The 22,414-nt window shown below is 50.2% G+C and overlaps 1 protein-coding gene across 2 annotated transcripts in view; it reads right to left on the bottom strand.

Moving 5' to 3' along the window:
- SAMD4A (sterile alpha motif domain containing 4A) overlaps nucleotides 1–22,414 on the bottom strand; it is a 117,661-nt gene that overhangs the window by 11,051 nt on the left and 84,196 nt on the right. For both annotated transcript variants that reach the window (XM_060270895.1, XM_060270901.1), the window contains 5 exons: nucleotides 13,909–13,994; nucleotides 11,886–12,004; nucleotides 10,566–10,767; nucleotides 4,907–5,033; nucleotides 3,905–3,988 (listed from right to left, as the gene is read on the bottom strand). In XM_060270895.1, coding sequence (XP_060126878.1) covers nucleotides 3,905–3,988; nucleotides 4,907–5,033; nucleotides 10,566–10,767; nucleotides 11,886–12,004; nucleotides 13,909–13,994 — 618 coding nt within the window. The remainder of the gene's footprint in view (nucleotides 1–3,904; nucleotides 3,989–4,906; nucleotides 5,034–10,565; nucleotides 10,768–11,885; nucleotides 12,005–13,908; nucleotides 13,995–22,414) is intronic.

The following is a 22,414-nucleotide window of genomic DNA, read 5'->3' as shown; positions in this document are numbered from 1 at the left end:
GCTAATAATTATATACAGGGCTGCCTTCGGATGTCTTCTAAAGGTTGCAGAGTTACTTATCTCCTTGGCATCTGATGGGAGGGCCTGCCACAGGGCGGTCACCACAACTGAGAAGGCCCTCTGCCTGGTTATACACTTCTGCCGCATCTCCTCATACTTGATCTTTTCTAAGCTAAGAGCGAGGTCTAGTACGGGAGTTGCCCCCATCCCCTTGGCTGCTTGGGTTGCCCTTTTGCCGAAGCCTTTGCAGCTCTGCAGTCTCCCTCTATGAATGAGGCAAACCAGGAGGACACAGGGAGATGTGGTGGGAGGAAGGGTGAAGAGTCTGCCCTTTTAAATTTCAGCCCCCGAAGGATGCTCTCCATTTAGCACATGAGCGAGACGGAGGAAATGCGTCCGGGGAGGGGGGGGGGCTGCGGTGGCACGGCACCGGCTTCAAAGTTACACGTGGGCACAGATGGGGGAAGGAGGAAGACACACAGCCATGTTTTGTTGAGCGGCAACCCAGCCTACGGTCTGCAGCCAACTATTACAGCTCTCCCGGCTAAATAATTGTGGAAACTGCCCCACGCTCAAATTCATCCCCCTGTGGTTTTTTCAGACTTAAGGGGGGGGGAGAAAGGAAAAAGACGAAAGAATGGAGCTTGCTCAGGTCTCCTTTCAGAAAAGCAAACAAACAGCAAAACCACCTGAGCTCAAAACTCAACGACCCCTTTCTTTAAAATATTATTTATAGCACTGCTCGACGGGCCATCGTTGGTCTAGCATTGCTGAATGAAAACAACCAGCAAGGAACAAGATCCTGCCTTGGAATGTCTCGGCAAGATTCCTTTCAAAGCAGCTGCAGGAAAAAAATAGGAATTCCTCCCCTTACTAACGCAGCTAATCCACTTCCAGTAGCCTTGAAGATCTCAGGCTTACGTTGGTGTGTAATGCAAGCAGAAAACCTGGCCTTTCCCCTTCCTCTTTGTCCTCTCAGCTAGAATTTTTATTTTATCCCGAGACCTGTGGGTATAGGACTGTAGACAAACGAACCAGTTTTTAATGATTTTAGTGGCTGCTGCATTCCACGACTAACAGTGCAATTGGTTTGTGGCAGGGGTTGGGAACTTCAGGGGCCGAATGCGGCCCCCAGCTCTCTCTTTCTGGCCCTTGGAATCCTTCTCAGGCCACCCGCCCTTCGCAGCCTTGCTCTTCCTGCTTCTCAAGTGCTTTTGCCTGGCTTGGAAGCTGCCCTTGGATCTCGCTTGCCTGGGCAGTGGACGGAGAGATTTGTGAATCTAGAAGCCTCTGCCTTCTGCATGGCTGGGACCTAGTAGCCAAGTCTACAAGGGCAAGACTTTTGCCTCTGGACCAACCTATCATTAGCCTTCAAGCCCTGGAAGGTTGCCCCATCAGGGATATGTGGCCCCCCCAGGCAAAAAAGTCCCCCACCTTTTGCCTATTTGAAGATGCTTTGGCCATGAAAAAGAGCCACTTTGCCTAACTCCTCAAAATCTCTGTTTTTCCTTCTTGGTGGTGGCGCCCACCCTGTGGAACGCCCTCCCATCAGATGTCAAGGAAATAAACAACAATTTGACTTTTAGAAGACACCTGAAGGCAGCTCTGTTTAGGGAAGTTTTTTTAAAAAAATGTTTGTTCTCTTAATGTGTTTTAATTTGTGGGAAGCAGCCCAGAGTGTCAAATGGGTGGCATATCTATATATATATATATAAATGTAAACTGGCCATGTCCGTTAGTACCCGCATTTCACCAAAACCGCTTGCGTTCAAATTTTGGCACAATGCTGCATGCAAATATGAGGGTAACCCCGTACCGTTTTCAAAGACAGATGTCACACCTGTGCCAGGTAAAACCCCCATGTTTCAAAACACACCACTCAGACAAAAATGCATGCTGGGAAAAGAACCAGGTTGCAAACCAGCGCCCTCTAGTGGTGGCTACACGGGTACTGCACCTATAAAACCTTCCCTCTCAACAGCACCTCGGCTCCCATTTACATACTAGGCCGAATGGAGGTACTGAGTTGCCTGGGTGGGGGTTGGGAGGAGGAGGGGACGGGATAGGTCAGGACACGGTGGGGCCAGTCACAGGGATGAGCCGGGTGGTGGGGGGAAGAGGGGGCGTGATACGTCATGGGTTGGGACAAGGTGGGGGGAATCACACAGATGAGCCACAGCAATGCGTGGCAGGGCCAGCTAGTAAGTAATAATAATAAAAATCATTTTTTTCATCGGCGGTAAGTTTTCCTAAATATTTTTATGCTAAACATTCCAGGCGCCCAATGAAAATGAATGTTCATTCAGGCTAAATAAAAGGAAGCATGTCTTCATGCAACGTTGTTAATCTATGGAACAGTGATGGCCGCCAATTGGGATGGCTTCAAAAGGGGATTGGACAAATGCACAAAGAAAACTATGGATGGTTACTAGTCACAATGCCTATGCTCAACCTCCACTGTAAAGCTTCTGAATACCAGTTGTGAGAACCCACAGGAGTGGAGAGTTGTGCTTGGATTCTGCTTGCGGGCTTCTCATTCTGGCATCTGGTTGGCCACTGGGAGAACAGGATGCTGGGACTATAGGGGTCATTGGCTTGACCCAGAAGACTCTTCTTATGTTCTTCAGAAACAATGGCATACACTTAGTATTAGTCAATTTCTCTCTTTCCCCCCGTTTAAAGAGTATTTAAGTGTAGAACTGCATATTATCTGCTGCAGGGCTCCCAACTCTCCCCGCCCCCCAACCCGCCAACCACTTGAAAATTGCTGAGGGTCTCAGTGGACCTCTTAATGCCTTTTCTGTCTGTTTTCCAGCAGTTGCGATTCCAGAGAATTCTAAATGCAACGCAGCAAAATGCAATGATACAGGAAATAAAGCAAGCAATAAAAATACAATTAAGAACCAATATGATGCTTTCATGAGAATGCTGTGTGACGTCTCTCATCTTCAGCCACAAACCCACAGATAGACTACAGACCATGTGGATGAAGCTCGTGAATCGGCGGTGGTCCACCCGGCTACAACTTGGGAACTCCAGAGCTGTTTTATTAACACTAGAATTGTGCTATTCTGATTTTTCAGCTGAGCACCTACAGCTCATAGCAGGGTAGCCAGCACGGTGGGCTCCAGGTGTTCTTGGTACACAACTCCAGCGGGGTCAAAGGTCAGGGAGTGATGGGAGATGTAGTCTAACAGCCTCTAGAGCAGGCATTCCCAAACTTCAGCCCTCCAGATGTTTTGGACTACAATTCCCATCTTCCTTGACCACTGGTCCTGTTAGCTAGGGATCATGGGAGTTGTAGGCCAAAACATCCGGAGGGCCGCAGTTTTGGGATGCCTGATCTAGAGGGCCCCACCTTGGTTGGCTGAACCAAGAAGTAGGAACGGCCAAGAGGTAGACAACAGAGATTAAATTTAGCAAGGCAACACATTTATCTTACAAGAGTTCATAGAATCATACAAACTTCAGATATTTGAAGATGGCTATTTTATCGCCTCCCAGTCTGCTCTTGTCCAGGCTAAGCATACCCAACTCCTTCAACCGTTCCTCATAAGGCTTGGTTGACTTGCCCTACATAACTCATTATGGTAACTTCGGCTACAGTGGGTAGCAAAATGGTTTCAGCAGAAAGCGAACTGTAGCTGAATGGAAACGGTGTGCATTGCAACGAAAGCAAGACAGGACAGAAATTGCTGTCTCCTTGTATCCCAAGCCCAAAGGGCTTGTGTCTCTCTGTGTGTGCCTTTCTCACCCCCCCCCCCAAAAAAATCTCAATCCCTTAAACTGTAGCTTGACATGGGCTCAGTCTGGAATTCTACCGTCTTCCTGTGTGTCATGTGTGGATGGGATCTCAGGACATTCCTGACACAGATAAGAGGTTGGAGAGAAGGGAAGAGCTTACCTCCAAGTGCATGTTCTGTCATACTGAGGCACAACGACTCCAGCCTGTTATTGATGTCAGGTTCTGTCACTGGTACCTGAAATTCTGCAGAAAAAAACAGAAAGTGTGTTTCCATGCGAATAGGAAATCTCTGCAGCGTAGCACTTCCTGCATGTGGAAGGAAATTCAGGCTGCAAATCTGGTTAAGACAAAAGTTTTTCCTTCTGGAGAATTATTATTATTATTATTATTATTATTATTATTATTATTATTATCCATTCTGGCCCGAGTGGGGAACTTGCCCGCCTCTTTTCGTCTGGGAGATTGCAGTCAAATTCTACTAGTTAGTGCATGAAGGGGTAAAGGACCACAGAGTTGTATTGCTAGATAGTCTCAGCCAGGCTACACCATAGTCTACTCTGCAAAGGAAGTGAAGCCATTCTCTTTCTCTCTGCAACCAAGGAGGATGTGTGTAAGCTTGCTCCTGAGCTTACAGCACATATTTGGAAATACATCCTGTATTTTCTACCCAATAGTATTGTGCCTGTATTATCCTTGCTGCTGCACGCAGCAATGCATGACTGAGACTTTGAATATGTAAGTAAAATATTTTAAACTTACTTAACAGTGTGTGGTCTGCTCATTTCAAGAGCGGCAGAAAGAGTGTGCAGCTGAATGGGATGTAAAGGTTTAAGAACCTATATTCCTGACTGTTTCTTAACTTTTGCGAGTTTAATCTCTGCTACTGGGGCTCTCTCCCTACAGGAGCATGATGATTTGAATTCAGGCACCCAGCCGTTTTCTTTCGCTGCTCACCCACAAACCTAGGTCCACAGGGATCCATATATTTAACCCCCCACATTTCCCTCCCACCTAAAAATAGTCTTGAAAGACTTTGGAGTGTGGTGGCATTGGTGGAGGGAGATTGCAAGCTTGCCCAAATGCCCACTGTCTCGCTTAGGCGGGCAGGGAGATAAAGAGGAGGGTGAGGATTTGCAAAGGAGGAAGACTTCTTTGGCCTACCTGGCTGCTGAAACATAAGCATGGTCTGCGGAGAGGTGTGGACCGGCAGCGAGCGCGTCCTTTGCACAGAGCTGTGAGTCCGGCTGGGCATGCTGTTGCTCCCTCCAGGGTTTGCAAACCAAAGGTTCTGTAAGGCAGAAGAACATGCACTGTCAAGTCGCAAATGCAGAGGGCAACGGGGGGCGAAGGTAAAAGATGCCCCACCCCACACTGGCTGTGTACACCCTAGGACCTGTAGGGACGCGGGTGGCACTGTGATCTAAACCACTGAGCCTCTTGGGATTGCCGATCGGAAGGGCGGCGGTTCGAATCCCCCCGGTGCTCTGTCCCGACTCCCACCAACCTCGCAGGTCAAAAGCACGCCAGTGCAAGTAGATAAATAGGTACTGCTGTTGCGGGAAAGTAAACGGCGTTTCTGTGCACTCTGGTTTCCGTCAGGGTGTCCCACTGCACCAGAAGCGGTTTAGTCCTGCTGGCCACATGACCCGGAAAGCTGTCTGTGGACAAACAACACTGGCTCCCTCGGCCTGAAAGCTAGATGAGCGCTGCAACTCCATAGTTGCCTTTGACTGGACTTGACCGTCCAGGGGTCCTTTACCTTTTACCTTACACCATGGGTAGGCAAACTAAGGCCCGGGGGCTGGATCCGGCCCAATCGCCTTCTAAATCCGGCCCGCGGAAGGTCCGGGAATCAGCGTGTTTTTACCTGAGTAGAATGTGTCTTTTTATTTAAACTGCATCTCTGGGTTATTTGTGGGGCCTGCCTGGTGTTTTTACATGAGTAGAAAGTGTGCTTTTATTTAAAATGCACCTCTGGGTTATTTGTGGGACATAGGAATTCGTTCATTTTTCCTTTCTCAAAATAGAGTCTGGCCCCCCACAAGGTCTGAGGGACAGTGGACCGGCCCCCTGCTGAAAAAGTTGGCTGACCCCTGCCTTACACTTTAGGACCTATCGTGCTGCAGAAGCAGGAAGGCACAAGGGAAATGGTCGGCACGCCACACTGGGCATTCTGGAAAGATTTTGGATGTGTTGCGTAAATTGGGAAGCAGCAATTCTAACTTCTGAGCCCTCGAGTTTTGTTAAATGCCCAGAGTCTCTCCAAGGCTGGCTTCATCGTGCAGAGCTTCCCGTCAGATTCTTTTTGTAGCTGACTCACATGGTCTTGATCAACTGGTGTAGGAGCGGATTAAGAACGTAAGAATAGCCGGCTGGATCTGCCCCATGGCCCATCCAGTCCAGCATCCTGTTCTCACAGAGGCCAGCCCTATGGGAAACCAGCAAGCAGGATCCGAGCGCAAGACCCCTCTCCCCCTCCTGCAGTTTCCAGCAACTGGCATTCCAGAAGCATTTGTCCAATTCTCTTTTAAAGCCGCCCATCCCTGCCTCCTGTGGCGGTGAGTTCCGCAGTTTAACTATGCACTGTGTGAAGAAAATACCTTTCCCCTCCCCTCTATCCTGACTCTCCCAGCATTCAGCTTCACTGGATCTGCAGGAGTTCTGGAGTTACTAGAGAGGGAGAAAAACTTTTATCTCGCCACCTTCTCCCCGCCATGCTCAGTTGCATAAATTCCTATCCTGTTGCCCCACCCCTCTCCTCTTCTCTAACCTAAATGGCTCCAGACCCTGCTCACAATTTCTCCTCACATCGTTGCTTACATCTTGTGCAAGGTTTTATTTTAACTTTCTAAATGCCGCACTTGTTTTTATTTTAAGAAGAAGGCAACTCCACCCTCCAGTCCTTTCCTCAAAGCATTCCCTCCCCCCCCCTGATCGCTTCTTCCTCCCCTTTACAGGACCTCTTTTTGCAGCAAGGATAGAGTGAAAACAGGAAATGCCTACAGATCATTCTGGCTCCCTTTCTTTTAAATCAACTCCCCCCCCCCCCCGTCTCCGAGAAGGACCTAGTTTCAGTCCAATGAAGGAAAGTGGTGACAAAGCAACCTTTGGCAACTAAACAACTTGACTTCTTCTCCTGCATTGGGGAGTGGGCTATTGGGCTCGGAGAAGATCTCTTTCCGGGATAGGAATGCCGCAACTGGCTTTTTGTGTGTTTGCAAGGCGGGGGGGGGGGACACCCTCCCAACCTCACCCCAACCCCCCAATTCCAGTTTAAATACTTGTTCGCAATACCTCCCCCCTTTCTCCTCATGGGCTTGTTAAAAATTCATTTGTACGGATCGCTTTGTTGGTTCAGATCATGGGTAGGCAAACTAAGGCCCAGGGCCTGGATCCGGCCCAATCGCCTTCTCAATCCGGCCCGCGGACGGTCCGGGAATCGCCGTGTTTTTACATGAGTAGAATGTGTGCTTTTATTTAAAATGCATCTCTGGGTTATTTGTGGGGCATAGGAATTTGTTCATTTCCCCCACCCAAATATACCGGCCCCCTGCTGAAAATGTTTGCTGACCCCTGGTTCAGATCAAGCCCCATCTGGTTTTTCAGCCACAGCCAGCAAGATGCTCCTGGGAGGCCTACGGACACCTCTGCTGTCTGCGGGAGAGTTTCTCCTGTAAATATCAAATTTCTCCTGTTCTGCAGTAACTCAGACCAGGGCTTTTAGTGTGGTGGCTTCTGCCCTGTGGAATAGCATCCTGTCGAGATGCCTGCTACCTGCACTTTCTGGAAACAGCTGAAGACGGTTTCATTCCTACCGGTAGAGGTTTTCTCAGCTGGCAAAGAGTGCCCACTCGTCAGGGTATCGGCCTTCTTTAAATGCATTTGTCGTTTCCGGGTTCTTAACTGTTTTCAATTATCTTTGGTATAAATCGCCTTGCGACGGTGGTTTAGAAGGCAACTCATCCATCAAAGACAATAATGATAATAATAAACAATTTAGAATAATAGAATCATAGAGTTGGAAGAGACCACAAGGGCCATCCAGTTTCCTGCCAAGCAGGAAACACCATCAAAGCATTCCTGACAGATGGCTGTCAAGCCTCTGCTTAAAGACCTCCAAAGGAGGAGACTCCACCACACTCCTTGGTAGCAAATTCCACTGCCGAACAGCTCTTACTGTCAGGAAGTTCTTCCTAATGTTTAGGTGGAATCTTCTTTCTTGTAGCTTGAATACATTGCTCCGTGTCCGCTTCTCTGGAGCAGCAGAAAACAACCTTTCTCCCTCCTCTGTATGACATCCTTTCATATATTTGAGCATGGCTATCATATCACCCGGAATCATCCGGATTGCCGGAAGAAATATCAACAACCTCAGATATGCAGATGACACAACCTTGATGGCAGAAAGCGAGGAGGAATTAAAGAACCTTTTAATGAGGGTGAAAGAGGAGAGCGCAAAATATGGTCTGAAGCTCAACATCAAAAAAACCAAGATCATGGCCACTGGTCCCATCACCTCCTGGCAAATAGAAGGGGAAGAAATGGAGGCAGTGAGAGATTTCACCTTCTTGGGCTCCTTGATCACTGCAGATGGTGACAGCAGTCATGAAATTAAAAGACGCCTGCTTCTTGGGAGAAAAGCAATGACAAACCTAGACAGCATCTTAAAAAGCAGAGACATCACCTTGCCGACAAAGGTCCGTATAGTTAAAGCTATGGTTTTCCCAGTAGTGATGTATGGAAGTGAGAGCTGGACCATAAAGAAGGCTGATCGCCGAAGAATTGATGCTTTTGAATTATGGTGCTGGAGGAGACTCTTGAGAGTCCCATGGACTGCAAGAAGATCAAACCTATCCATTCTTAAGGAAATCAGCCCTGAGTGCTCCCTGGAAGGACAGATCGTGAAGCTGAGGCTCCAATACTTTGGCCACCTCATGAGAAGAGAAGAATCCTTGGAAAAGACCCTGATGTTGGGAAAGATTGAGGGCACTAGGAGAAGGGGACGTCAGAGGACAAGATGGTTGGACAGTATTCTCGAAGCTACCAACATGAGTTTGACCAAACTGCGGGAGGCAGTGGAAGACAGGAGTGCCTGGCGTGCTATGGTCCATGGGGTCACGAAGAGTCGGACACGACTAAACGACTAAACAACAACAACAACATCATATCACCCCTTAACCTTCTCTTCTCCAGGCTAAACATACCCAGCTCCCTAAGCCGTTCCTCATAAGGCATCGTTTCCAGGCCTTTGACCATTTTGGTTGCCCTCTTCTGGACACGTTCCAGCTTGTCAGTATCCTTCTTGAACTGTGGTGCCCAGAACTGGACACAGTAATTTAAATAGTTCTTTCCTTATTTATTTATAACAGCTATCTCAGATAGTATTTCAATATTGTATCTTGGGCTCATCCACCTGGGAGAAGGAAAACTCTGATCCTAAATCTTTGCTGCCTTGCAGGAGATCTTCGGGAACAGAAAGGGCTGAGTAAACCCAAATCTGGAGTGGGGTCCCTGAGGTGGTTGGATGACGTCAGATGGGTGGGGTATGTATGCATGCATGAATGAATGAATAAATAATTGCACCCCTCCTTCCAACAACTCCTGCAGCCAAGCTACTGCCAAATGCATCACTCTGCTTACCAGACCATTTCAGTGAGGCTGAGGAAGAGAGTCTTGTTTTCTAGGCAGCCCAGAACCTCCAGGTGTGTGTCCCGGGGGGGGGGGGTTTCACTTGGTTGCTGCTAACACACCCTTTTAACCTCACCCTCAGAGGTGTAATCCTCTCTCTCTCGACGCCAGCAACCCACCCTGGGACCTCAATCATAGCCATAATAGCAGAAACTGAGGGTTATTCCCTGCTGTTTGCTTGCAGAGCTCACAAGATAGACTGCCCTTGGGCGTGGAGGCTCCACTGAGCCATTGACAGGTTTCTCGTCCTCCCTCGTTTTGCACCTTTCTCTTTCGAAGATATCTGAAGGGGTGGCCGTCCTCGACACCCGGGTAAGGTAGTTACAGGTGAAACTCGGAAAATTAGAAGATCGTCGAAAAGTGCATTTATTTCAGCAGTGCAACTTATTTTTTTTCTTTTAGTTTTTACAAAAGCTTTCTTTTGGAAATTCCAAAGTAATAGTTACAATAATACAAAAAAAAAACAAAAATAAACATCGCAGCTATTACATTTCATTAATTACATTCCATTTATAATTGACCCGCCTAACGATAAATAAGGGACCCAGGTGGTGCAAGGGACCCAGGTGGCGCTGGGGGTTAAACCATAGACCCTAGGGCTTGCTGATCAGAAGGTCGGCAGTTCGAATCCCTGTGACGGGGTGAGTTCCCGTTGCTGGGTCCCAGCTCCTGCCAACCTAGCAGTTCGAAAGCACATCAAAATGCAAGTAGATAAATAGGTACCGCTACAGCGGGAAGGTAAACGGTGTTTCCATGTGCTGCTCTGGTTTGCTAGAAGCGGCTTTGTCATGCTGGCCACATGACCTGGAAGCTGTACGCCGGCTCCCTCGGCCAATAATGCGAGATGAGCACGCAACCCCAGAGTCGGTCACGACTGGACCTAATGGTCAGGGGTCCCTTTACCTTTACCAATTGACAAATAATTACAATTACAACAAACAAAGGCCTGACATATCTTGCTTTGCATGTCATGCATCTATCTCATATATTGCTTTCACCTTTTAAGTTGCATTACTGAAATAAATGCACTTTTCGACGATATTCTAATTTTCCGAGTTTCACCTGTAGTTGTCTAGGTGGGACACTTCCCTTATGTTCTTAAGGAGCTGTCTGCCATGGAGCAGATACGCACCTGTCTCCCTTGCTTCAGGATGGTGGGGTTGGCGGCCGTGCTGCGCTGGCTGGCTCCCAGGAGGCCGCTGGAGCCCAAGAGGCCCAGCCGCGTGGTAGGCAGGTTCCGGGAGGGGATCTGGAACTGGCGCGGGTTCCGGCGACCCATTCCTGCCCCTACAGATCCAGCTGTTGGCAGGGAGTTCGACTGGCCGAAACCTCGGCTGGAAAAGAACAGACACACCTGCTTACCTCTGCTACCCCAGGGGCGTTATTCTGAACCAAAGATTTAGCCGCCCGGTGCCACCGCTGCTTAAAACGAAGGGTCGTGCCTTAATTCAAAATATAAAATCGCGGTGGTTTTTGGCTTAATGGCTTTACGCTTCCACTTTCTGTTCCTCATCAGACAGTGGCGTTTCCACCTGCCTTGCCCCACCTAGCCTTTCCCAGACTACGATTTGTACGGGGTATTTTATGCGTTGTGATTTGCTGTTACTTTTATTGATTATAGGATGGTAATTCTTTATTTAGAGAGGGAGACAGTTCCAGTGTCGAACAGCTTTCACCCTCAGAAAATTCTTCCTAATGTTTAGTTGGAATCTCCTTCCTGGCAATTTGAATCCATTGGTTTGGGTAGAAAGGGGGCTCTTCACCATATCCCACAATGTAGGGAAATCTACTATGTGGCGATGACGCAGGACAGAGCCTACTGCGGAATGCTGTAGTTTTAATTATTTCGCTTATTTATTAAATTTCTACACTGCCCTTCATGCGTAGATCTCGGGGCACTTCACGACACAAAATACAAGATAAAAACTGCAAAATACGTTAATAAAAACAGGACCAAACCAATATTCCCCCCCCAACCTGCCCAGTTGGGCACAGACACTGCTGTTCCCGTTCAGAGTGGCCAAATGGGTGGAGCATAAATAATAAAATTATTATTATTATTATTATTATTATTATTATTATTATTATTATTATGTTAAAGACATATTTGTTTGCATGGGTATTCCAAGGGTTTTGGTCTTGACTGCTCAACCTGCTCTGGGTGAGGGTCGTCCTTAGCTGCCTTCATTTACCCACGGTTTGCCTGATACTTTTAATCGCTGCTGTATTCCCTGCCTCCTCTAAGGGGACTCCGCTCATTGGCTGCCCCCGAACCTAGTGGCACCCTAAAGACTTCTGGGTCAGGCTGGCCTGGACTTTTTGCCTTGACCTCCTGCCTTCCGCCCACATGCAGCGGCATCAAAACACCAGCGTGGCCCCCCGCCCCGCACAAGTGACAATGGCGAGCACCCCAGGGCCCCGTATTCTGGAGAGAAAAGGCCCCCAAACCTACGTTCTCTGCTGCCGGTACCCCGAGAGATCGAGGATGGATTTCCGAGGGAAAGCCCTGAAGAGTTTTTGCACCTGCTGTTTCCATGACAACAACCTTTTCTTCTGCGTCTCTGTAAACGCCTGCCCAAAAGAAAGAGGGGTGGGGAGAGGAGAGGAGGCAACAACAGAAATATAATCATAATAATAATAGGATGCACCCGAGTTGTTGATAAAAAAGTCTTAGCAAACATGGAATTCTAAAATGGGAGAACCTTTCCCTGTGACCCGTTGGGGAAGGGCCGGTACTAATAAAAAAACACATAGTAATGAAGGGGGATCTTTATGGTTTTAAAGCCTAATAGGCTTGCCCTTTGGAGAAAGACAGTTTTTGCCCCGGGCACTTTCTTGCATGTGAGTCGTTTGGAGGGGACAATACAGAGCAAGGTTTTGGACAATATCCACTGTGTGGATATTGCGGCCCTGGTGTTGATCTCTTGGGGCGTGTTGGGCAGAAGCAGCCTCCCCGGAGATCCTGAACCAACGGTCGCTTCCTTTGACAGCCAGCAGCAGTCTTCCCTGCTCCTCTTGCAGAGCAGAACATAAATCTCATGGCGAGTGGTAAAAACTCGTCAACGCCCAATGGTCTTCCAATGAACACGTGTGGGATTCACATCAGAGGATGGTGCCCAGTTCGGTGGGGAAGTCCGACGAGGGGCTCCAACCATGTCCATTTGAACGCAGCCAGAACAATCTCCACAATCAGGAACCATGTTAAATCTGTATTTATTTATTTAGAGCATTTGTACCCCCCCCCCTTCGGTCGGAAAGGCTTGCATGAAATCAAAACAAGGCATTCCCTACACACGGACTTACATTCTAATGAAGAACCGAACAAATGAATAAAAATACAACTCTAAGGGCCAAGGACAGAAGAGATAAATGAAACTCAGACACCAAATTCTAGGTCCTGATTCCTATACAGTGGTGCCTTGGTTCTCAAACACTGAAAACCCAGAAGTAAGTGTTCTGGTTTTTGAACGTTATTCCGAAGCTGGACATCCGATGCGGCTGTCGGCTATTGTTTTCGGGGCACAAGCTGCGTCTTGGTTTTCGAATATTTCAGAAGTCAAACGGACTTCCGGAACGGATTAAATTTGGCGCTTTGTTTTTGCTATTTCCTTTGCGTTTTTGTTTTTGAGGCTTTTTCGGTTATTTTTTTTTTGTGACTGTGTGGAACCCAGATCAGCTACTGATTGATTGATTGATTGTATGACTGCAGAAATGGATGAAAGCCCCCCATCCAAACAATGACAATCGTCAGTGCTGGTAAGAAAATGGTTTAATTTTAAATTTTAACATCTACCATACTGTCTTATTTATTTTATAGTACAGTACATTGATTATTGCTTTCATTTTATGGATCAATAGTCTTGTTAGATAGATAATTCATGTTAAATTGATGTTTTAGGGGTTGTTTTTAAAAGCTTGGAACGGATTAATCCGTTTTGCGTTCCTTTCTATGGGAAAGCGCACCTTGGTTTTGGAACAGACTCCTGGAACGGATTAAGTTTGAGAACCAAGATGCCACTGTACTGGACAGCCACTCAAAGGAGTCAACTCCTAGGAGCCGACGTCCCTTCAGTCTCTCCCCCCCAATAAAAATATTTGAGGGACAGGGTGCTCCTCAAAGTTGATGGACACTGCCATTTAAATGGTGTGCGTGCATCAAGCTATGTGATCGATTATACGGGGTGTGGCTTACCTGCCCCCATATTTTATTCAAGTTGGTACCCATGCAACCCACTTCTGCTCCTGCCATGAATAGCATGAGGCCCCTGGGAGATTCCCCATAGGGCAGCGGAATCCCCTTGGGAAGAAAACGGTCCCCCACTTCTGCAATACCAGGCGTTTTGGCCTACAACTCCCAGCAGCCCCAGGGAGTTGTAGTCCAAGACGCCTGAGCTGGTATTCAGCTGAATACCAGTTTTCCCTGCGTTCCTAGAAAAGAACAAAAGCTAAGCAAAGACCCACCGGGCGGCACTCACCTCGTGAATTAGGCATTTGTCGATCAGCTGGAGATAGGAGCTGATATTCTCCTCATCCGGCCTGGAGACAAGGAGCTGGGTGCACACTGCAAAGCGATAAATGTATTATTATTATTATTAATAATAATAATAATAATAATAATAATTTATTATTTATACCCCGCCCATCTGGCTGGGTTTCCCCAGCCACTCTGGGCGGCTTCCAACAGAAAAATAAAACACAGTAATCTATTAAACATTAAAAGCCTCCCTGAACAGGGCTGCCTTAAGATGTCTTCTAAAAGTCTGGTAGTTGTTTTCCTCTTTGACATCTGTTGGGAGGGTGTTCCACAGGGTAGGCGCCACCACCGAGAAGGCCCTCTGCCTAGTTCCCTGCAACTTGGCTTCTCACAACGAGGGAACCGCCAGAAGGCCCTCGGTGCTGGACCTCAGTGTCCGGGCAGAATGATGGAGGTGGAGACGCTCCTTCAGGTATACTGAACCAAGGCCATTTAGGGCTTTAAAGGTCAGCACCAACACTTTGAATTGTGCTCGGAAACGTACTGGGAGCCAATGTAGATCTTTCAAGACCGGTGTTATGTGGTCTCGGCGGCTGCTCCCAGTCACCAGTCTAGCTGCCGCATTCTGGATTAGTTGTAGTTTCCGAGTCACCTTCAAAGGTAGCCCCACGTAGAGTGCATTGCAGTAGTCCAAGCGGGAGATAACTAGAGCATGCACCACTCTGGAGAGACAGTCTGCAGGCAGGTAGGGTCTCAGCCTGCGTACCAGATGGAGCTGGTAGACAGCTGCCCTGGACACAGAATTGACCTGCGCCTCCATGGACAGCTGTGAGTCCAAAATGACTCCCAGGCTGCGCACCTGGTCCTTCAGGGGCACAGTTACCCCATTCAGAACCAGGGAATCCTCTACACCTGCCCGCCTCCTGTCCCCCACGAACAGTACTTCTGTCTTGTCAGGATTCAACCTCAATCTGTTAGCCACCATCCACCATATATTAAGTGTGGGAAGGGAGGGGGAGAGGCAGAAAGAGGCCTATCCTTTGCTTGGGGAAATTTGACTTGTTTTCACATTAAGGAAGGATTCGAACCAGCCCTGTTGCAGCGACCTGCGTGGAAGAGCGAAGAGCCCTCCATGAAGAATGTTCACACACACACACAAGCCGGATTCCATTAATGCCTTTCTCCCTTTAGCTCGTTATTTTGCTCCTCGTTACTATGGCGTCAATCTGCAATTACTCCATTTAAGTCTATTTATAAAGAGGGAAAAGCAGCTGGGGTCCTCTGCCTGAGTGGACAGGTCAGATGTAGCGCCTCGAGGAGGAAAGGCTCTCACTTGCCACAAGGGGGCACAGACGGACATTTGGTGATGCAGAACACGGGCCCATTGTTATCTTTGGCAGGTGGACGCTTCCACAGAAGGGTCGCTTTCCCAGCTCCGCGCTCCGAGGTCTCCTCTAGACAGTTTGTGTTTACTGAGCAATCGCCCCGATTCGCTTGCACAAAGCTTGCGCAGGGGTTAGACGCTGGCTGCATCCAGATGTTGGGGGTTGTTGTTAATTCTGCCGGTTATAATACCAGTGCTTCCGTTCTGATTTCTAATGCTCCTTTCAGACGGCAGCACCTATTGCGTGGCTTTCGGGCCGATATACCACCATGCCACAAACTAAATTTCAAACAGCAGAAAAGAACTGGATACCTCCCTGTCACAGTGGCCGGAGTGGACTACTTCAGAGTAACGACGCTACGCAGCTCTGCATTTTATTCTTTTATTGGTGCTGCGTATTTACAGTGCTCAAGTCATTGCTATTTACACGGAGCGATGTTGTCAGTCGGTTTCAGAACCTCCTAATGGCTTTTGGCGCGTCTTTCTCCAACACAAAAGCTTTGGCAGACCCATCCTCTTGCCCCTCCTCTTCCTGCGTAATTCTGGAGTTGGGGGGATGGGTCTTCCCCCCTTACTTGCCCCTTCCTGTCCCACCTGGGACCCTGGCTCCTCTACCTTGCCTGAGCCTCGGACACGACTTCCTGCTTCCCCACTGGAATCGGAACTCTCCCTGCTTTCCCCTTTGCTCGGGGACGGGCTTGAACTCAGGAGGGGAGGGACTTCGCGATATCCCCTGTCCCTCACATCCACCCCCCTCCCAAGCTCTCCTTCACCCCTCCCCAGGCCCCCCCCATGTGTCGGTGACGACTGGAAGCCTAAAAACTCGGTGCTCTCCGAGCCCGTTGGTGTGAACACCTCCCCCCAGTCCTGCGAGCCCCCCCCTTCCGCCTGGGAGGACGGGAATCCCAAAAAGTCCGTGGCGTCAGAGCTGGTGGGGGTAAAAATGTTTTGCCAATCTGCTCCTTCCTCTGACTGGGTGGATCTTGGCGACACCCATACCTCATCCTCTGGTTCCTCAAACTCCGCTTCCCAGCGCCATGGTGAGCTGTTCTCCCGTGCCTCCTCCTCCTCCCCCTCCCTTTCCATGTGCCAGGGCTTGGGTCTGTGGGGAAAGAGGGCGTGAAATTCTTCCACCAAGAATTCCTCCTGTATCTGAGTGGCGGGCACCCATTCATTCTGGGACGGTGGAGCATCCTCCCATGCCATGAGGTACTCCAGGCCCCCCACCCCCCACCTTGAATCCAGGATGGCCGTGGCCTCATTGAGTTGCTCCCTGCTTTCCCTCTCCCCCCCTCCCTCGGGGGTTTGTTCGCTGTCTCGGAGCCTGCTGCTTTCCCTGTACGGCGACAGCAGCGATCTATGAAACACTGGATGCACCCTCATGTCCTCTGGCAGTGCCAGCCTGTATGCCACCGGGTTGACCTGTTGCGTGACCGTGAAGGGGCCCAGCCATTTGGGTGCCAGCTGTTTGCACCTCCCTCTGGTGGGAAGGCCCTCCGAGGACAACCACACCTTGTCCCCCACCCTGATGACCTCCCCTTGTCGCCTGTGGCGATCTGCCCCCTTTTTGTACGCTTCCTTGGCCCTCTCCAAGTGTTCTCTGAGCTGCTGGTGCACCGTCTCCAGTTCCTCTGCCCAATCCTCAGCCTGTGGGCCCTCCTCCTCCTCCTCCCTCTCCCTCTCTGGGAAAGATCTGAGGTCGCGCCCGTAATTGGCCTTAAAGGGCGACACCCCTGTGGAGACGTGCACTGCATTGTTGTAGGCAAATTCTGCTAGTGGCAAGCGATCCACCCAGTCCGTTTGCCGCTGGCTGACGTAGCATCTCAGGTACTGCTGCAGAATGGCGTTGACCCTCTCCGCTTGTCCGTTGGTCTGCGGGTGTCTAGCCGTCGACAAGCTGACCTCCACCTGCAGGAGGTTCATGAGCCGCCGCCAGAACCTGGAAACAAATTGGCGGCCACGATCCGAAATAACCCTTAAAGGTAATCCATGCAGTCTGAAAATGTGATCAACAAACAGTTTGGCTGTCTCTTCTGCCGAGACTGCCCTGGCACACGGTATAAAGTGACACATTTTGGACATGAGGTCCACCACCACCAACACTGCAGTCTTACCCCTGGACGAAGGCAGATCTGTGATGAAGTCCATGGACACCACTTCCCACGGCCTGTGTGGTGTGGCTAAGGGCTCCAGCAACCCTGGTGGCGCTGCTCTGACCACCTTCGCCCGCTGGCAGGTGGTACAGCCCCTTACATAGTCTCGAACATCTTCCCTCACCCCTGGCCACCAGAAGTGTCTCATGACTAGGTGAGTGGTCTTGTCCCTTCCAAAATGCCCCGCTGTAGGGTTGTCGTGCATCTGCTTGAGGACCGTAAGTCGAAGCTGGGTGGTGGGTAGGTACAGCGCACCCTTGTAGAAAAGCAGCCCTCTGCGTTCTGCAAAGTCTTTTGCCTGCTCCCTCCCCCCTCTCAGTTCTCTGAAGATGCGGTTGGCAAATTCATCCGCTGCCGTCAGTGCTGTGAGTTCTGCCTCGCTCACCACTGCTGCTCCGCAGGACCATGCCGACGGGGGGAAAATGTGCCTTGGGGCTGGTGGCGCCTCCTCCTCCATGTACTCTGGCTTGCGGGAGAGGGCATCCGCCCTGACATTCTGCTCTCCTGGGATGTAGTGTATGGAGAAGTTGAAGTTCGAGAAGAACTCCGCCCACCGTATCTGCCGCTGGTTGAGCACCCTGGCAGTTCTCCAGAACTCCAGGTTCTTGTGGTCTGTGCACACCTGGATGGGGTGCTTGGCGCCCACCAGGAAGTGTCTCCAGTGCTGGAACGCCGCGTGGATCGCAAGAAGTTCCCGATCAAAAACTGTGTAGTTTCGCTCGGGCTGGGTCAACTTCCTGGAGAAGAAGGCACAGGGTCTCCACTCTCTGTTGGCGTCCAGTTGCAACAAAATGGCGCCCACAGCCTTATCAGAAGCATCTGTTTCAATGCGTAGGGGCGCGTCCTGAACCACGTGGAACAGGTTCTGGTCTGAGGCGAACACCCTCTTGAGGCTTTCGAACGCTGCTTGCGCCTCTGGTGTCCACCTGAACTTCTGCTTGCCTCTCAGGCAGTCAGTGATGGGAGCCGTAACTCGAGAGAAGTTCTTGATGAACTTCCTGTAGAAGTTGGCAAAGCCTAGTAGGCGTTGGGCATCTTTGCGCGTCCTGGGGCTGTGCCAGTCCAGGATGGTCTGCACCTTGTCCTTGTCCATTGCCAGCCCCTTGTCTGACAGCTTGTAGCCCAGGAAGTCCACCTCCTTGGTGTGAAACTTGCACTTCTCCAGCTTCACATACAGGTGGTTCTCCTTCAGGCGCTGTAACACCTCCCTGACGTCCTTCACGTGCTGCACTGGGTCGTTGGAGTAAATAAGGATGTCATCCAGAAAGACCAAGCATTTCCTGAAGAGTAGGGACCCCAGGACGTGGTGCATGAAGGCCTGGAAGCATGCTGAGCCCCCTTGCAACCCGAAGGGCATCACCAGATATTCAAAAGAGCCCAGAGGCGTGAACATCGTGGTTTTCCACTCATCGCCTTCCCGGATCCTGATCAAGTTGTACGCCCCCCTCAGGTCTAGCTTGGTGAAAATCTTGCCCCTGCGTGCCGCTGTCAGGAGATCATCCACTCTGGGCATGGGGAAAGCCACTGGCTCTGTCACCGAATTCAGCCGTCTAAAATCCACCACAAGACGGCGCTGTTGCGTGTCTTTCTTGTCCACCCAGAAGACCGGGCTGCCCCCTGCTGCCTTGCTTTGTCTGATGAACCCCCGCTTGAGGTTCTTGTCGATAAAAGCGCGCAGATCCTCCAGTTCCTGGTCTGACATGGCGTACAGCTTGGCTGGGGGTATAGTTGCCCCAGGCACCAGGTTGATCTGGCAGTCAAAAGGCCTGTGTGGGGGCAGGTGGTCGGACTCCGCTTCACTGAAGACCTCCTGCAGGTCCCAGTATGGTTTGGGTATCGCCTCACCCCCTTTGACGTGCATGGTGGCCACCGTGGCTATCGGAGGCCCCTCCCCTGGTTGGTGCTGCATGCAATGTTCCAGGCAAAAGTCCGATCCAAAAGTGATGCATCTCTGATGCCAACTTATGGAGGGGTCGTGGCGCGCCAGCCAGCTCATGCCCAAAACGATTGGGGGGTCTGAGATGGTGGTGACGTTGAATGCCAGTGTCTCTGAGTGCCTTCCAACCGTCATTCTCATGGGGGGGGTTTGATGAGTGATGGCCCCTCCCAGCAGCTCTCTGCCGTCAATGGTTGCCACGTGCAGAGGAAAATCCAGCTGCAGAAGCTGGATCTGGTGCTCTTCTGCAAAGTTCCTCGAGAAGAAGTTCGCTGACGCCCCACTGTCAATTAAGGCTAGGACTGTCAGGGGATAGCCATTAGGGAGCGTGAGCGTCACTTCTAGAACCACTCCTGCTCTGGGAGGGGTGGGCTGGCTCTGCTCCTCTCTGTGCGGGTGGGTGGGCTGGGGCTGTTGTCTGCTGACTGTGCCTGGCTGCCGCCCCTTGTCTCCTGTAGCCAGGCTTTCCCGTTTCCCTGCTGTGGTGCTGCGTCAGTGGGGGAGGGCACAACCGTTCCCGCCTTTCCTTGCCACTCCCTGCGATGTGGGCAGTCTCTGACGAGATGCTGGGGGGAGTTGCAGAGAAAGCAATTCCCACCCCTTCCCTCCTTGCGTCTTGGCGCCGCTGGGGTTTGAAAAGCCCGCGCGCGCGCGCTATCAATCTGCATGGGTTCCTGGTCCTGACTGGCCCCAGGCGTGGCTTGAAAGGGTTGTTGAGGGAGTGGCTTCTCCTGCGACCGTGGGAACCAAGCCCGCTTTGCGCGCGTTGCTTGCTTGTCGCTCCATCTGGATTCCTGCCTCACCCCCACCGCCAGAGCCGCTTTGCTCAGTTGATCCATATTACTGGGCTTTGGACCTCTCGAGAGCTCATCCTTCACCTCCTCATGCAACCCCAAGTAAAACGCCGCTTGCATTGGGGCAGACTCCAGATCCCACCCCAATCTGTGCACCAGCATGGTGAATTTCGCCCAATACGCGCGAACTGTCATATTTCCTTGGCGTAAATTATGAAGTTCCTCCTTAGTCTGGTCCATATGACTATCGGACGAATACATCGTTTTCAAACCTTCTAGAAACAGTTTGACATTCTTCATGCAAGGATTCCTTGTTGCAATTAACGGTCTTAGCCACTCCCTGGCCGCCCCTGTAAGGTGCTCCACAATAAACGCTACTCTGTGCTCATCATCAGGGAACTCATCGTGGTGCAGCTCAAGAGCATACACAATCTCAGTCTCAAAGCCCTGAAACTCCTTCGGGTCTCCATTGAACTTGCTTACTAGGGTCCCAGCTCTCCTTCCTGGCAGCACTTGGACTTGGGGTGCCCCTCCCGCCTTGTTTTTCTCTGCATCCAGCTTGTTTTGGAGGTCTACCGCCACCGCCCTTAAATGCTGCTCTTTTTCCTGGAGCTCTCTCACCTGTTCCGCAAGTTGTAGCCGGTCGTCCTGGACCTTCTTAGTCTCCTCTTTAGCTGCCTTCAATTCTCCCTGCGCCTGCAGCGACAGCTGTTGCAGTTCTAGCTGGGCTTGCTCAGCGATCTGCCGCCACTTCTCCGCCTCTGACACGCTCATCCCGGCAACTCCAAAGTAGCCCAAAAATGATTAGGAGGTTGCTGTCACAGTGGCCGGAGTGGACTACTTCAGAGTAACGACGCTACGCAGCTCTGCATTTTATTCTTTTATTGGTGCTGCGTATTTACAGTGCTCAAGTCATTGCTATTTACACGGAGCGATGTTGTCAGTCGGTTTCAGAACCTCCTAATGGCTTTTGGCGCGTCTTTCTCCAACACAAAAGCTTTGGCAGACCCATCCTCTTGCCCCTCCTCTTCCTGCGTAATTCTGGAGTTGGGGGGATGGGTCTTCCCCCCTTACTTGCCCCTTCCTGTCCCACCTGGGACCCTGGCTCCTCTACCTTGCCTGAGCCTCGGACACGACTTCCTGCTTCCCCACTGGAATCGGAACTCTCCCTGCTTTCCCCTTTGCTCGGGGACGGGCTTGAACTCAGGAGGGGAGGGACTTCGCGATATCCCCTGTCCCTCACACTCCCCAAATCTTGTCACCTGAAAATAGGATGTAAAACTCTCACTTCTTAGTCAATGAGGTTGCACAAATGGGATGTTTTCTGGAAACAATTAGCACAAAATTGGATCACTGAACTTTCACATGTTTCCAGAATCATGGTGATGATGGTGATGATGATGATCAGGCATCCCCAAACTGCGGCCCTCCAGATATTTTGGCCTACAACTCCCATGATCCCTAGCTAACAGGACCAGTGGTCAGGGAAGATGGGAATTGTAGTCCAAAACATCTGGGGGGCCGAAGTTTGGGGATGCCTGGTGATGCTGATGAACTGTGCCTTCAGGGTGGGTAAAGGCGGGTAGGGGGGTGTTCAGTTTGTCGCTTCCCTGCTTTTCAATATATAACATTAAATTGATGTTATTATTTTATTATATTATTAAATTAATATTTAATTAAAAAAAACATGGTCAGAGAGAATTGAGGAGGAAGAGAAACAGCCGAGTACAGATCTAAAAAGGCACATAGACACATGGAATATGCCTGAATGTTATACACAAGACAAACTTTTTCTTGAAAGTGGAAACAAAAGATGTACTCCCCCTCCCATTTATCTGCTTGTTTCGTAGGACAAGAAAATCTCTAATAAAAACTAATTTTTAAAAAGGGTCCCACATTTCAGATTGCAGTGGAAGGTGCTCTCTGCATGTGAAAAGCCCTGGAGCCTAATTCTATTTTATTGTCACCACCCATTTGTCCCCCGGACAAAAGCTAACGCAGGCATAGGCAAACTCCAGCCCTCCAGATGTTTGGGACTACTATTCCCATCATCCCTAGCTAACAGGACCAGTGGTCAGGATGATGGAAATTGTAGTCCCAAACATCTGGAGGGCTGGAGTTTGCCTATGCCTGAGCTAACGGATTGCTCTTTGTCCAGATTAGACTGGCCGACGCACGGCAACGACACCGAGGCACTTTTACAACACCAGACGAGGCTGGAGAGCAACGAGAAAGGAATG

This window comes from Zootoca vivipara, chromosome 1, assembly GCF_963506605.1.
Source record: "Zootoca vivipara chromosome 1, rZooViv1.1, whole genome shotgun sequence".
Classification (NCBI taxonomy): domain Eukaryota; kingdom Metazoa; phylum Chordata; class Lepidosauria; order Squamata; family Lacertidae; genus Zootoca; species Zootoca vivipara.
This window is presented reverse-complemented; position numbering and strand designations above follow the sequence as displayed.